This window comes from Heteronotia binoei, chromosome 21 (assembly GCF_032191835.1).
Source record: "Heteronotia binoei isolate CCM8104 ecotype False Entrance Well chromosome 21, APGP_CSIRO_Hbin_v1, whole genome shotgun sequence".
Classification (NCBI taxonomy): Eukaryota; Metazoa; Chordata; class Lepidosauria; order Squamata; family Gekkonidae; genus Heteronotia; species Heteronotia binoei.
The window spans coordinates 19,736,813-19,749,736 of record NC_083243.1 but is presented as its reverse complement, the minus strand read 5'-3'; the positions used below and the strand labels follow the sequence as shown (position 1 = coordinate 19,749,736).

At 49.0% G+C, this 12,924-nt stretch overlaps 1 protein-coding gene across 1 annotated transcript in view; it reads right to left on the bottom strand.

The window, feature by feature from the left end:
• MTHFD1 (methylenetetrahydrofolate dehydrogenase, cyclohydrolase and formyltetrahydrofolate synthetase 1) overlaps window positions 1-12,924 on the bottom strand; it is a 126,081-nt gene that overhangs the window by 25,590 nt on the left and 87,567 nt on the right. Inside the window, exons 23-24 of the mRNA XM_060262112.1 lie at window positions 8,464-8,564; window positions 1,949-2,126 (exon numbers count right to left, since the gene is read on the bottom strand). Of these exons, the coding sequence (XP_060118095.1) occupies window positions 1,949-2,126; window positions 8,464-8,564 (279 nt within the window). The remainder of the gene's footprint in view (window positions 1-1,948; window positions 2,127-8,463; window positions 8,565-12,924) is intronic.

Genomic DNA, 12,924 nt, shown 5'->3' with positions numbered 1-12,924 from the left:
AATGTGGTCATTCACAGCAATCTGAAGAAAAGAGTATCACAAGACTGTACAGCGGAGAACCCATTTATTTATTTCATTTAGGCCAAGGGTGGCCAAGCTGTGGCTCAGAAGCCACATGTGCCACTTTCACACATATTGTGTGGCTCTCAAAGCCCCCGACACATCCAATTACCATGTCAGATGACACAGGGAAGGCACTGAAATCCATAAACATAAGCACAATTTCAATAGGAAAGAAAGGAGTTTAAAAATGAATAGGGCATGGCTTCCAGTCCTGAAAAACACAAAATGCTCTACATCTTACAACAGCACCACAGAAAAGATTAGAATTTCAGCAGCCAATCCATATGCAAAAGAACCTCATCAGCACAGTCCTTATCAGCACAGTCAACAACCATCTTCCTTATCTTCAAACCCCTTCCAACCCTCCCAGCAATTAACACGGAACAATGGTCACATTCAACAGCCAGTTTCCTTATCACTACCCTTCCAGGAAGCCCCATCAAACAATGGGCACATCCACAAACCAATTGCCCTTTCATCAAACCCCCTTCAGCCTAGAAATAGCAGCTCTCCAGCAGCCCTGGCCTCACTCAATGCACAGCAGCCAAGAAGGTCTGAGCGCCTGCACCGGCTGCAACGCCACTGAGGATGTTCTCCGCAGCTGAGAACGAAATGTCTGGAAGGAAAACTTTCTCCAGTAGAACACGGCACTTGAGCCCGAAAGATTCTACAAACCCTAATGATGTTACCAGCCACGAAAATCTGAAATCTTTGACAAAAGAACCTCCTCAGGAACGCTCCTCTATTAGCATGTCACAGCCTGGGAAACTCCTACAAGATAATGACTCGGCCCTACCCTACCTTCCTGAGTAGATATAAATTACCTGCCTACCATCTTCTTCTCACTTTGACACAGAGAGAACTCTAGCCTTCTGTGTTATACCTCTAAGGATGCCAGTCACAGCTGCTGGCGAAAGTCAGGTTCTACAACGCCAGGACCACAGCCAAACGCCCTGGAAAATCTACAACCACCAATAAAGCTAATTTCTGATCAACAGGAATCTCCTTGGCTCCAAAATTCAGTGCAGGGATAACAACAGAAGGGAATCAAATGATGCCAGTGCACCTCTAGCCCTGAGCAATCAAAAGAATACTCTTCAAGTCATCCATCAAGTCCTCGAGTTATCTGTATTCTTTCCTGTCGCTTTGGACACAGCAATCTGATTTGGCATATTTGGGACAAATGACTCTGCACTGTTCCAAGGACATTAGGGAGTGATTCAATTATACTTCTGACATGCAAGTTTGAATTAGATTTGGTCTCAAGGAAACCAGGGGGGGGGGGGAGGGGAGGGAGGGAATATAGTTAATGCTGAAAACAAAGGGCCATTAATATTTTTAATGCCCCTGAAAAAATGCTATATAAAATACTAAGTACTACTGAATGGCAAGCGATTGGTCCAGATCTGTGTTTGTGCAAAGTTTGTGCAAGCTGTGGAGTCTTGTGAGAAAAGATTCACTTTGTGAGCTACTGGCATTAAATTTGTGAGCAAGCAATTTGGCTACTGCATAACTCAGTTTGCGCTGGGGCCATCCTTCTTGAGCCGAAATACCTACTGCCTTGTCCTGCTAATTGGAGATGCTGAGGATTGAACCTGGGACCTTTGGCATGCCAAGCAAATGCTCTACCACACTGCCATGGCCCCTCCCCCTTATCTCCTGAAACTCTCTGCTGGTCCCTAAGATGCCACTGAACTGGAATCTGACTGCGGACCAACACAGCTATAGCAAGACCTGTGAAGGTTTGGCTCAAGGGGAGAGTGTCCAGTGCCAGGGCCGCCACCAACCCGACTACATTCCCTTTTCTTCCTCATACACATTTATTTCTCAGGCAAATGAAGACTTCAAAAGGAACAACTGTGCAGATTTAAGTCCAAATTCTCACCTCCACAGAATACAAGAATCTGAAGTTACTTGGGGCCTGCGAGGCCCGCTGTACTGCTTCTGCCAGTGCTATGGCTCCTTTCCCCCCGTCGGCCCAGTGGGTGCACTTCACAGCATCGAAAGCTCCAGCTTCCTTCGCCAGCTGCATGACCAGCTGCAACTCCGCCTCCGTGTCCGATCTGTAAAAGCAGACGTTTAAACATGACTGCGGGAACCAGGTGATTTTCTTTGGGCCCTGGAGAAGGAAACAGACAGCACATCTCCAACGCCTCTTTCTAAACTAGAAGTAATGAAGCTTGTGGAACTCACTGCCACAGGATGTAGTGATGCCTGCTAGGTCAGTTTGGATCGAAAAGGGGATTAGACCAACTCATGAGAGGATGGGCCCATCCAGGACTCTTTCTGTAGCAGGAACTCCTTTGCCTATTAGGCCACACCTCCCTGATGTAGCCAATCATCCAAGAGCTCACAGGGCTCTTCGTACAGGGCCTCCTGTAAGCTCCAGGAGGATTGGCTACATCAGGGAGGTGTGGCCTAATACGTAAAGCAGTTCCTGCTACCAAAAAAAGCTCTGGGACCATCAATAGGCACAATGGACTAAGTGAAACTTCCAGGTTGAGAGACAATAACCACCTGAAGAAGAACATCAGAAGTGCCCTGCTGGATCAGACCAGTGGTCCATCTAGTCCAGCATCCTGTCTCACATGGGACCAACCAGTTCCTCTGGAAGGCCAACAACAGGGCAGAGAGGCCGAGGCCTTCATTAGAACATCAGAAGAGCCCTGCTGGATCAGACCAGTGGTCCATCTAGTCCAGCATCCTGCCTCACACAGAGTCCAACCAGTCCCTCTGAAGGACCAACAACAGAGCAGATAGGCTGAGGCCTTCATTAGAGCATCAAAAGAGCCCTGCTGGATCAGACCAGTGGTCCATCTAGTCCAGCATCCTGTCTCACACGGGACCAACCAGTCCCTCTGGAGGGCCAACAACAGGGCAGAGAGGCCGAGGCCTTCATTAGAACATCAGAAGAGCCCTGCTTGATCAGACCAGTGGTCCATCTAGTCCAGCATCCTGACTCACACAGTGGCCAACCAGTTCCTTTGAAGGGCCACCAACAAGGCATAGAGGCTGAGGCCTTCATAAGGACATCAGAACTCTGCTGGATCAGACCAGTGGTCCATCTAGTCTAGCATCCTCCCTCATACAGTGGCCAACCAGTTCCTCCGGAGGACCAACAACAGAGCTTAGAGGCCAAGGCCTTCCCCTGATATTGTCTCCTGGCTCAGGGATTCAAAGGATTAGCGCCTCTGATTGTGGAGGTTCCCCTCAGCCACTATGGCTACTACCCACTGATAGATTTATCTTCCATGAATCTGTCTAATCCCCTTTTCAAGGTGTATGCAGCCACAACTACATCCTCCGGCAGCAAATTCCACATATGAATCACTCTCTCTGCAAAAGAGTATTTCATTTTGTCCACCTTGAACCTACTGCCCGCCAGATACTTTGGATGATGCCCTTGAGTATTTTGGGAAAAGAAAGAAAAAGTTCTCGCTGTCAACCATCTCCACCCCGCGCATAATTGTGTAAACCTTATCGTGTTGCCCCGTAATCTTAGCCTAAACTGAAAAGTTGATGATGACGATATTCGATTTATATCCCGCCCTCCATTCCGAAGAGTCTCAGAGCGGCTCACAATCTCCTTTACCTTCCCCCCCACAATAGACAAGATATTGGATTTATATCCCGCCCTCCACTCCGAAGAGTCTCAGAGCGGCTAACAATCTCCTTTACCTTCCTCCCCCACAACAGACACCCTCTGAGGTAGATGAAGATATTGGATTTATATCCCGCCCTCCACTCTGAAGAGTCTTAGAGCAGCTCACAATCTCCTTTATTTTCCTCCCCCACAACAGACACCCTGTGAGGTAGATGAAAACATTGGATTTATATCCCGCCCTCCACTCCGAAGAGTCTCAGAGTGCCTCACAATCTCCTTTACCTTCCCCTCCCCCACAACAGACACCCTGTGAGGTAGATGAAGATATTGGATTTATATCCCGCCCTCCACTCCAAAGAGTCTCAGAGCAGCTCACAATCTCCTTTACCTTCCCCTCCCCCACAACAGACACCCTGTGAGGTAGATGAAGATATTGGATTTATATCCCGCCCTCCACTCCGAAGAGTCTCAGAGCGGCTCACAATCTCCTTTACCTTCCCCTGCACAACAGACACCCTGTGAGGTAGATGAAGATATTGGATTTATATCCCGCCCTCCACTCCAAAGAGTCTCAGAGCGGCTCACAATCTCCTTTACCTTCCTCCCCCACAACAGACACCCTGTGCGGTAGATGAAGATATTGGATTTATATCCCGCCCTCCACTCCAAAGAGTCTCAGAGCGGCTCACAATCTCCTTTACCTTCCTCCCCCATAGCAGACACCCTCTGAGGTAGATGAAGATATTGGATTTATATCCCGCCCTCCACTCTGAAGAGTCTCAGAGCGGCTCACAATCTCCTTTACCTTCCTCCCCCACAGCAGACACCCTGTGAGGTTGGTGGGGCTGGAGAAAGCTCTCACAGCAGCTGCCCTTTCAAGGACAACCTCTGCCAGAGCTATGGCTGACCCAAGGCCATTCCAGCAGGTGCAAGTGGAGGAGTGGGGAATCAAACCCGGTTCTCCCAGAAAAGAGTCCGCGCACCTATCTACTACACCAAACTGCACTGAAAAGTCCCAGACTCCTCAGCCTTTCTTCATAGGGAGCTGCAACAGCCCCCTAATCATCTGGGTCACCCTCCTCTACTTTTTCCAACACTGCAATGTCTTTCTTTGAGATACGGTGACCAGAACTCTGAACAGGATTCCAACTCACCTGATCTAGCATAGCTACTCTTATGCAGGGCTTTTTTTGTAGTAGTAGTAACTCCTTTGCATATTAGGCCACACCCCCTGATGTAGCCAATCCTCCAATAGGCCCTGTAAAAACAGCCCTGTAAGCTATTGGAGGATTGACTACACCAGGAGAGCGTGGCCTAATAAGCAAAGGAGTTCCTGCTACACAAAAGCCCTGCTCTTATTTTCTTACAACCTAAACCACTCTGGATTCGGATTATCTCCCAAGTAGGCTCTCCTGACAACCCCTAAAAAAGAGGGAAATAAGAATTTGTGTTGGGAGAAGCAGGCACTAATTTATTTATGTCATCTATGTCCCAACGTTCTCTCCAGTGGGGACCCCAAAGTAGCTTACATTGCTCTCCTACATTTTATTCTCACAACAACCCTTTGAGGTAGGTGAGGCTGAGAGAATGTGACTGGCCCAAGGTCACCCAGCGAGCTTCCATGGCAGAGTGGGGATTCGAACCCGGGTCTCCCCGATCCTAGTCTGAGACTCCAACCACTGCCCCACACTGGCTCTCAGCTAGGCAACTAGGGCGCACTGTCATGTCTGAGACGTGCGCAGTTATCTCAATGAGGTTTTGGTTTGCAAACCCGATGAAAACTAACTAAGGGTCAGGGCTTTTATTGTAGCAGGGGCTCCTTTGCATATTAGGCCACACCCCCACGATGTAGCCAATCCTCCAAGAGCTTACAGGGCTCTCGTTACAAGGCCTACTGTAAGCTCCAGGAGGACGGGCTACATCATGGGGGTTTGGCCTAATATGCAAAGGACTTCCTGCTACAAAAAAAGCCCTGCCAAGGGTGGACATTAAACCACAATTAATGCTGAAAGGGAGAATCAGAATGGAGGGAAGAAAGAGGGACTACATCACCAAGCTGGGTGCTTCCATTAACTTATGGAGAGCCAGTTTGGTGTAGTGGTTAAATGTGCGGACTCTTATCTGGGAGAACCGGGTATGATTCCCCACTCCTCCACTTGCAGCTGCTGGAATGGTCTTGGGTCAGCCATAGCTCTCTTATCTGGGAGAAACGGGTTTGAGTCCTTACTCCTCCACTTGCACCTGCTGGAATGGCCTTGGGTCAGCCATAGCTCTGGCAGAGGTTGTCCTTGAAAGCACAGCTGCTGTGAGAGCCCTCTCAGCCCCACCCACCTCACAGGGTGTCTGTTGTGGGGAGGAAGGTAAAGGAGATTGTGAGCCGCTCTGAGACTCTTCGAAGTGGAAGACGGGATATAAATCCAATATCTTCTTCATCTTCTTAACTTCGGTTAAGAACATAAGAGAAGCCATGTTGCATCAGGCCAATGGGCCATCCAGTCCAACATTCTGTGTCACATAGTGGCCATATATATATATATACATACATACATACACACGCACACACTGTGGCTAATAGCCACTGATGGACCTCTGCTCCATATTTTTATCTAACCCCCTCTTGAAGGTGGCTATGCTTGTGGCCGCCACCACCTCCTGTGGCAGTGAATTCCACATGTTAATCACCGTTTGGGTGAAGAAGTACTTCCTTTTATCCGTTTTAACCTGTCTGCTCAGCAATTTCATCGAATGCCCATGAGTTCTTGTATTGTGAGAAAGGGAGAAAAGTACTTCTTTCTCTACTTTCTCCATCCCATGCATTATCTTGTAAACCTCTATCATGTCACCCCGCAGTCGACGTTTCTCCAAGCTAAAGAGTCCCAAGCGTTTCAACCTTTCTTCATAGGGAAAGTGCTCCAGCCCTTTAATCATTCTAGTTGCCCTTTTCTGGACTTTCTCCAATGCTATAATATCCTTTTTGAGGTGCGGCGACCAGAACTGCACACAGTACTCCAAATGAGACCGTACCATCGATTTATACAGGGGCATTATGATACTGGCTGATTTGTTTTCAATTCCCTTCCAGCATGGCGTTGGCCTTTTTTACTGCAATCGCAATATGTTATGTTCCAATATCTTCTTCTTCATCTTCTTAACTTCGTTTAAGAGACTGTGATACGCTAACATCTGTGCCAGGGTTTGGAACTTCAACCTTCAGGTCAAGCGGGATTAGTGAAAGAAACTACAGAAGCCTGCTCAGCTCCAGCGAGCCAAACATGATGTAAATCGTAAATCGTTGAGGCTGGAAGGAGGAGAAGCAGGAAGGGATCCATTTATGGGTTTTCTTTTAATTTATTACTCCCTTAATGCCCAGCTGCAAGCCATTAAGCCCTTAAATCTTCACAACTCCCATCGTCACCTTTTTCAATTTGGCCAGTAAGCATTAAAGAGACAGAAAGCAGTGCCTGGTTAACAGAGGCCTTGAGCATTATCAAGGTTAAAAATGAAGACAGAGGACGTGGAAGGAGAAAGTCATTGGCGGGAATCCCCTTGGGGTACCAGCTGTGCAGTTCAAGGCAGTGTTATGTAGCTGCCTCTATCTAATGCAATGCACAAAAGGAAAAGAAGAAGAGGAGGAGGAGGAAGAAGGAGGAAGAAGAGGAGGAGGAAGAAGAAGGGGAAGAGGAGGAGGAAAAAGAGGAGGAGGAAGAAGAAGAGGAAGGAGGAAGAAGAAGAAGAGGAAGAAGACTGCAGATTGATACTCTGCCCTTCTCTCTGAATCAGAGACTCAGAGCGGCTTACAATCTCCTTTATCGCCTTCCTCCACAACAGACACCCTGTGAGGTGGGTAGGGCTGAGAGGGCTCTCACAGCAGCTGCCCTTTGAAGGACAATTCCTGCAATCTTTATAGCTAACTCAAGGCCATTCCAGCAGCTGCAAGTGGTTCTCCCAGATAAGAGTCTGCTCACTTAACCACTACACCAAGCTGGCATAGATCAATTTTACCCACACCTGGAAGCACCTTGCTGGGTGGATGGTCTGCAGTTTGGTGTAGCGGTTAAGTGTGGGGACTCTTATCTGGGAGAACTGGGTTTGATTCCCCACTCCTCCACTTGCAGCTGCTGGAATGGCCTTGGGTCAGCCATGGCTCTCACAGAATTGTCCATGAAAGGGCAGCTTCTGGGAGAGCTCTCTCTACCCCACCTACCTCATGGGGGGGGGGTCTGTTGCGGAGGAGGAAGGTAAAGGAGATTTTGAGACTCCTGAGAGTCTTCGGAGTGGAGGGCGGGAAACAAATCCAATATCTTCATCTACCTCACAGGGTGTCTGTTGTGGGGGAGGGGAAGGTAAAGGAGATTGTGAGCCGCTCTGAGACTCTTCGGAGTGGAGGGCGGGATATAAATCCAATATCTTCATCTACCTCACAGGGTTTCTGTTGTGGGGGAGGAAGGTAAAGGAGATTGTGAGCCGCTCTGAGACTCTTCGGAGTGGAGGGTGGGATATAAATCCAATATCTTCATCTAACTCACAGGGTGTCTGTTGTGGGGGAGGGGAAGGTAAAGGAGATTGAGAGCCGCTCTGAGACTCTTCGGAGTGGAGGGCGGGATACAAATCTAATATCTTCATCTACCTCACAAGGTGTCTGTTGTGGGGGAGGAAGGTAAAGGAGATTGTGAGCCGCTCTGAGACAGGGCAGGATACAAATCCAACCTCATCGTCTTCTTCCAAATACCGAGCAGGGCTGACCTTTGCCCTATGAAATGCTGTGTCTGGCAGGTAGCTTTTGGGTTCCCACTTACTTGAATGCGTTGACTGCCACGACGACTGGAACGCCAAAGGTCCGGGCATTTTGGATCTGCTTGTTTAAGTTACAGCAACCCTTGGCCAGAAGCTGAAGGTTCTGCAGGGAGGGAGACAGAAAAACAAAAGGGTTAATTCCAGCAACAATATTGTCATGGCTTCTGCACCCCCCCTGCGTTTTTTGGGTTTTTTTAAAAAAAATCACGGTCGCTAAACAACAAAAGCACAAAAATGAAAGCAAAAAGCTCTACAAAAGAAGACGAACAGCAGAGCCTGAAGTGCCTCATTTCAGAAATGCCAGCTCTTTGTTCGCGGGGAAGATGAAACGCACGTCAAAGGAAAAAGAGACACAACACTGGAGAAGACTGAAATAAAAGCTTGGGTTTTTTTTTTTTCACTTCCAAGAACCAAAAAAACCCCTTCATTCCTGGCAACTCAAAAGGAAAGGAGTCAGGGCCACGAAGCCTCTGGAGAGAAGCCACTCGATAAAAAGCCCAATGGAAAATGAAACGTCGTTTTCTCTGTGACATGAAGAGAATGGGGCAACGAGGCATTAGGACCAAAATCACTGGGAAGTTTCTCGGGGTGGAATCCTTCACACCTATTTACCCATGAACACTCACACAGGGCTTTTTTTGTAGCAGGAATTTCTTTGCATATTAGGCCACACACCCTGATGTAGCCAATCCTCCAAGAGCTTACGGGGCTCTTAGTGGAAGGCCTTCTGTAAACTCCAGGAGGATTGGCTACATCGGAGTGGTGTGGCCTAATATGCGAAGGAGTTCCTGCTACAAAAAAAGCCCTGTTCATGTATCTATTCAGACCTTTTTTTTGTAGTAGGAACTCCTTTGCCTATTAGGCCACACACCCCTGATGTAGCCAATCCTCCAAGAGCTTCCAGGACTCTTAGCGCAGGGCCTGCTATAAGCTCCAGGAGGACTGGCTACATCAGAGGGGTGTGGCCTAATAAGCCACACACCTCTGAGGTAGCCAATCCTCCAAGAGCTTACAGTAGGCCCTTGAAGAAAAGCCCTGGAAGCTCCAGGAGGATTGGCTACCTCAGGGGTGTGTGGCCTAATGGGCAAAGGAGTTCCTGCTACAAAAAAAGCCCTGCAGCTATCTTATAGGGAAGCAGACTGTTGGTCCACCAAGGTCAGTACGGTCTAACTCAGACTGGCCGCAGCTCTCCAGTGGCTCAGCTAGAGGTCTTTCGCATCACCTCTGGCTCCTACCTGGGTCTATAAACTGCAGATGCCAGGGACTGAACCTGGGACCTTTGACATGCAAAGCAGAGGCTCTTCCACTGCACCACAGCCCCTCAAGAAGCTGCCGTATCTTGAGCCATTCCACTTGTCCATCAAGGTCAGTCTTGTCTTGAATCAGACCCCAGTCTGTCAAAGTCTGTATTGTCTACTCAGAGTGGCAGCGGCTCTCCAGGGTCTCAGGCTTACATCTTTCCCATTACCTGCTCCCTGATCCTTTTAACTGGAGATGCTGGAACCTGAAAGGGGAGGGACAGTGGCTCAGTGGTGGAGCATCTGCTTGGTAAGCAGAAGGTCCCAGGTTCAATCCCCAGCATCTCCAGCTAAAAAGGGTCCAGGCAAATAGGCGTGAAAAACCTCAGCTTGAGACGCTGGAGAGCAGCTGCCAGTCTGAGTAGACAATACAGACTTTGAAAGACTGAAGGTCTGATTCAGCATAGGAAAAGGAAAGGTCCCCTGTGCAAGCACCAGTGATTTCCGACTCTGGGGTGACGTTGCTTTCAAGACATTTTCACGGCAGACTTTTTACGGGGTGGTTTGCCCTTGGCTTCCCCAGTCATCTGCACTTTCCCCCCAGCAAGCTGGGGACTCATTTTACCGACCTCAGAAGGATGGAAAGCTGAGTCAACCTGGAGCCGGCTACCTGAAAACCCAGCTTCCGCCGGGGATCGAACTCAGGTCGTGAGCAGAGCTTAGGACTGCAGTACTGCAGCTTTAACACTCTGCCCCACGGGGCTCTTGATTCAGCATAAGGCAGCTTCATATGTTCACCCTTCTTCATGCCAAGTAGATGCCCTGCCACACAGCCATGGCCCCTGCCAGCCTGGCATTGCTATGAAGGACGTAGTAAACACTAAAGATAATGATGTGCAAGCCAGACCGCCCCTTGTTTAAAGCACACCCGGGGCACAAATTCAGGGAGAGGCCGTGGCTCAGCGGCAGAGCACCGGCTTCTAAAGCAGAAGATCGCAAGATAAATTCCAAGAAAAAGAGGCCAAAAGGCAATGGTTGCATATTTTATAACCCATTAAGATAAGGGATGTGTCGCTTGAAACACCGACTGGTTTCCTGGGACGAAGAGGTTTGTTCGAAGTGGCACAGCTTCGCTTCTATTTAGAGCGAAGCAAAGGAAATCGAGGAATTAAAAACAGCCCAAGCCTGTCCCACAGGAGGAGTACAAGAGAATGCCATCGTTCAGCGTCCCATCAGCCCTCCCTGAACAAGTCCAGGTGCCCAGCGGCGAGTTTAGGTCGGCATGATCCCACCTGCTCGGTGCCCCCTCCTTTTGGGGAGATAAAATCAGAGTGTTTAAATACACAGCTGAGGAAGTGAAGAGATTTCCAGGCGAGAGAAGACAGTGAGGGAAGCTGAGGGCTTGGAGAATTATGTGGGCTTGTAGCAGAAGAGGGAGGGCAGAATGCCATGGAGGTCACTTACAGTAAGAGCAAGCGATTCCAGCTCGTTGTAAAAAATGAAACATTACAGCTTCCCTTCGCAAGCAAGTTCTTAGCTGCCGAAAAAGCCACATCCACACACACACAGAGGACCTATCCATTCCGCACACTAACCAGCTGTCTTCTCTGGTACGTTTTTTATCCTCTCTTCCATCTTAGGTTGCTCAGGGCAGCCAATATGGTTCTCCCTTCACATTATTCTTCTCACAGAAACTACCCTGTGAAGTAACAGCGGCTGCAAGAGAGGATCTGGCCCAAGGCCTGAAGAAGAAACTGGATTTATACACCACCCTTCACTCTGAATCTCAGAGTGGCTCACAATCTCCTTTACCTTCCTCCTCCACAACAGACACCCCGTGATGAGGTAGGTGCGGCTGAGAGAGCTCTCCCAGAAGCTGCCTTTTCAAGGACAACCTCTACCAGAGCTATGACTGACCCAAGGCCATTCCAACAGCTGCAAGTGGAGGAGTGGGGAAACAAACCCGGTTCTCCCAGATAAGAGTCCACGCACTTAACCACTACACCAAACTAGCTCAACCCATGAGATTTGTAGCAGAGTAGGGATCTGAACCCTGGGTACCCGGATTCTAGTCTTAACCCCCTAACCATTATAACACGCTGACACTGGGCATGCTAACAGAGCCTTGTTTTCCGTCTTGGCCTAAATATTCAGACCCACATTAATTGGACCTGGGGGACAGGGGAGAAACAGACTAAAAAAGCCGCAGTTATTCCAGCTTCTGTCATGGGAGGGATTTCTTGAGCTGACAGAGGAGCCTCGAAGCCTTTTTCAGCTTTTCTTTGCTTGCTTTAAACTCTAAGTTGACACTGCAGTTAAAACCAAAAAGATCCAGAGGGGGAAAGGGCAATGTTCCTATGTCCCTCTGTCCTGTCTAACCCCCTGCCCCTGAACCACACATACCCCCCATATGTCTCTTCCCCCTGTGTGTCCACTGTCTTTAGGCCCAGGCCGTGTGGAAGGAGGCACTGAGTTGGCTTTGAACCTTGAATGCATGGAACTGCCTGACACTGACTCAGACCCTCAGTCTATCAAGGTCAATATCATCTACTCTGACCGAGGGCAGCTCTCCAGAGTGTTAGGTTAGAGGCAGGGTATTTTTTGTAAAAAAACAAAACAAAACCCAGCAGGAACTCATTTACATATTAGGCCACACCCACTGACATCACCAGAAGTGACATCCTCTGTTCAGTAGATTACTTTCCGCATATTGACACAGAACACTATGGTGCCACCAGCTGCATTCCATGGATGTGTGTTCTCATACAGCCCAATGAGAGACCTTTCCCCCTCCCCCACAACATGGCCAGAGGGAGACAGCCATGTGCGACGGAGCAGGCAGTGGCATGCTCAGCTACTCCCAGGAGGGGGCACTTGTGAGCAGCTCTGCATCTCTCATTCTCTTTGCAAGCCTGTTGGAGGCTGGAGGTGGCACTGAGGACCAAGTGCGCAGTCTAGGAGCGTGTGGCTGCCTAGTGCCTTTCCTTTGCTGGAGACATTTTTTTGAGCCGGAACCCTGGCCAAGCCAGCTGGAACTACGTTCCTGTGCATCCCTGCTCATAAAAAGCCCTGGCTAAAGAAGTCTTTCGCCTCACCTCCTGCCTGATCCTTTTTATTGGCGATGCCAGGGATTGAACCTGGGGCCTTCTTCATGCCAAGCAGAGGCTCTACCGCTGAGCCACTGGCCCCTCCCTCTCCTCCCAGCAATCCAAGAAGAAACCCCAG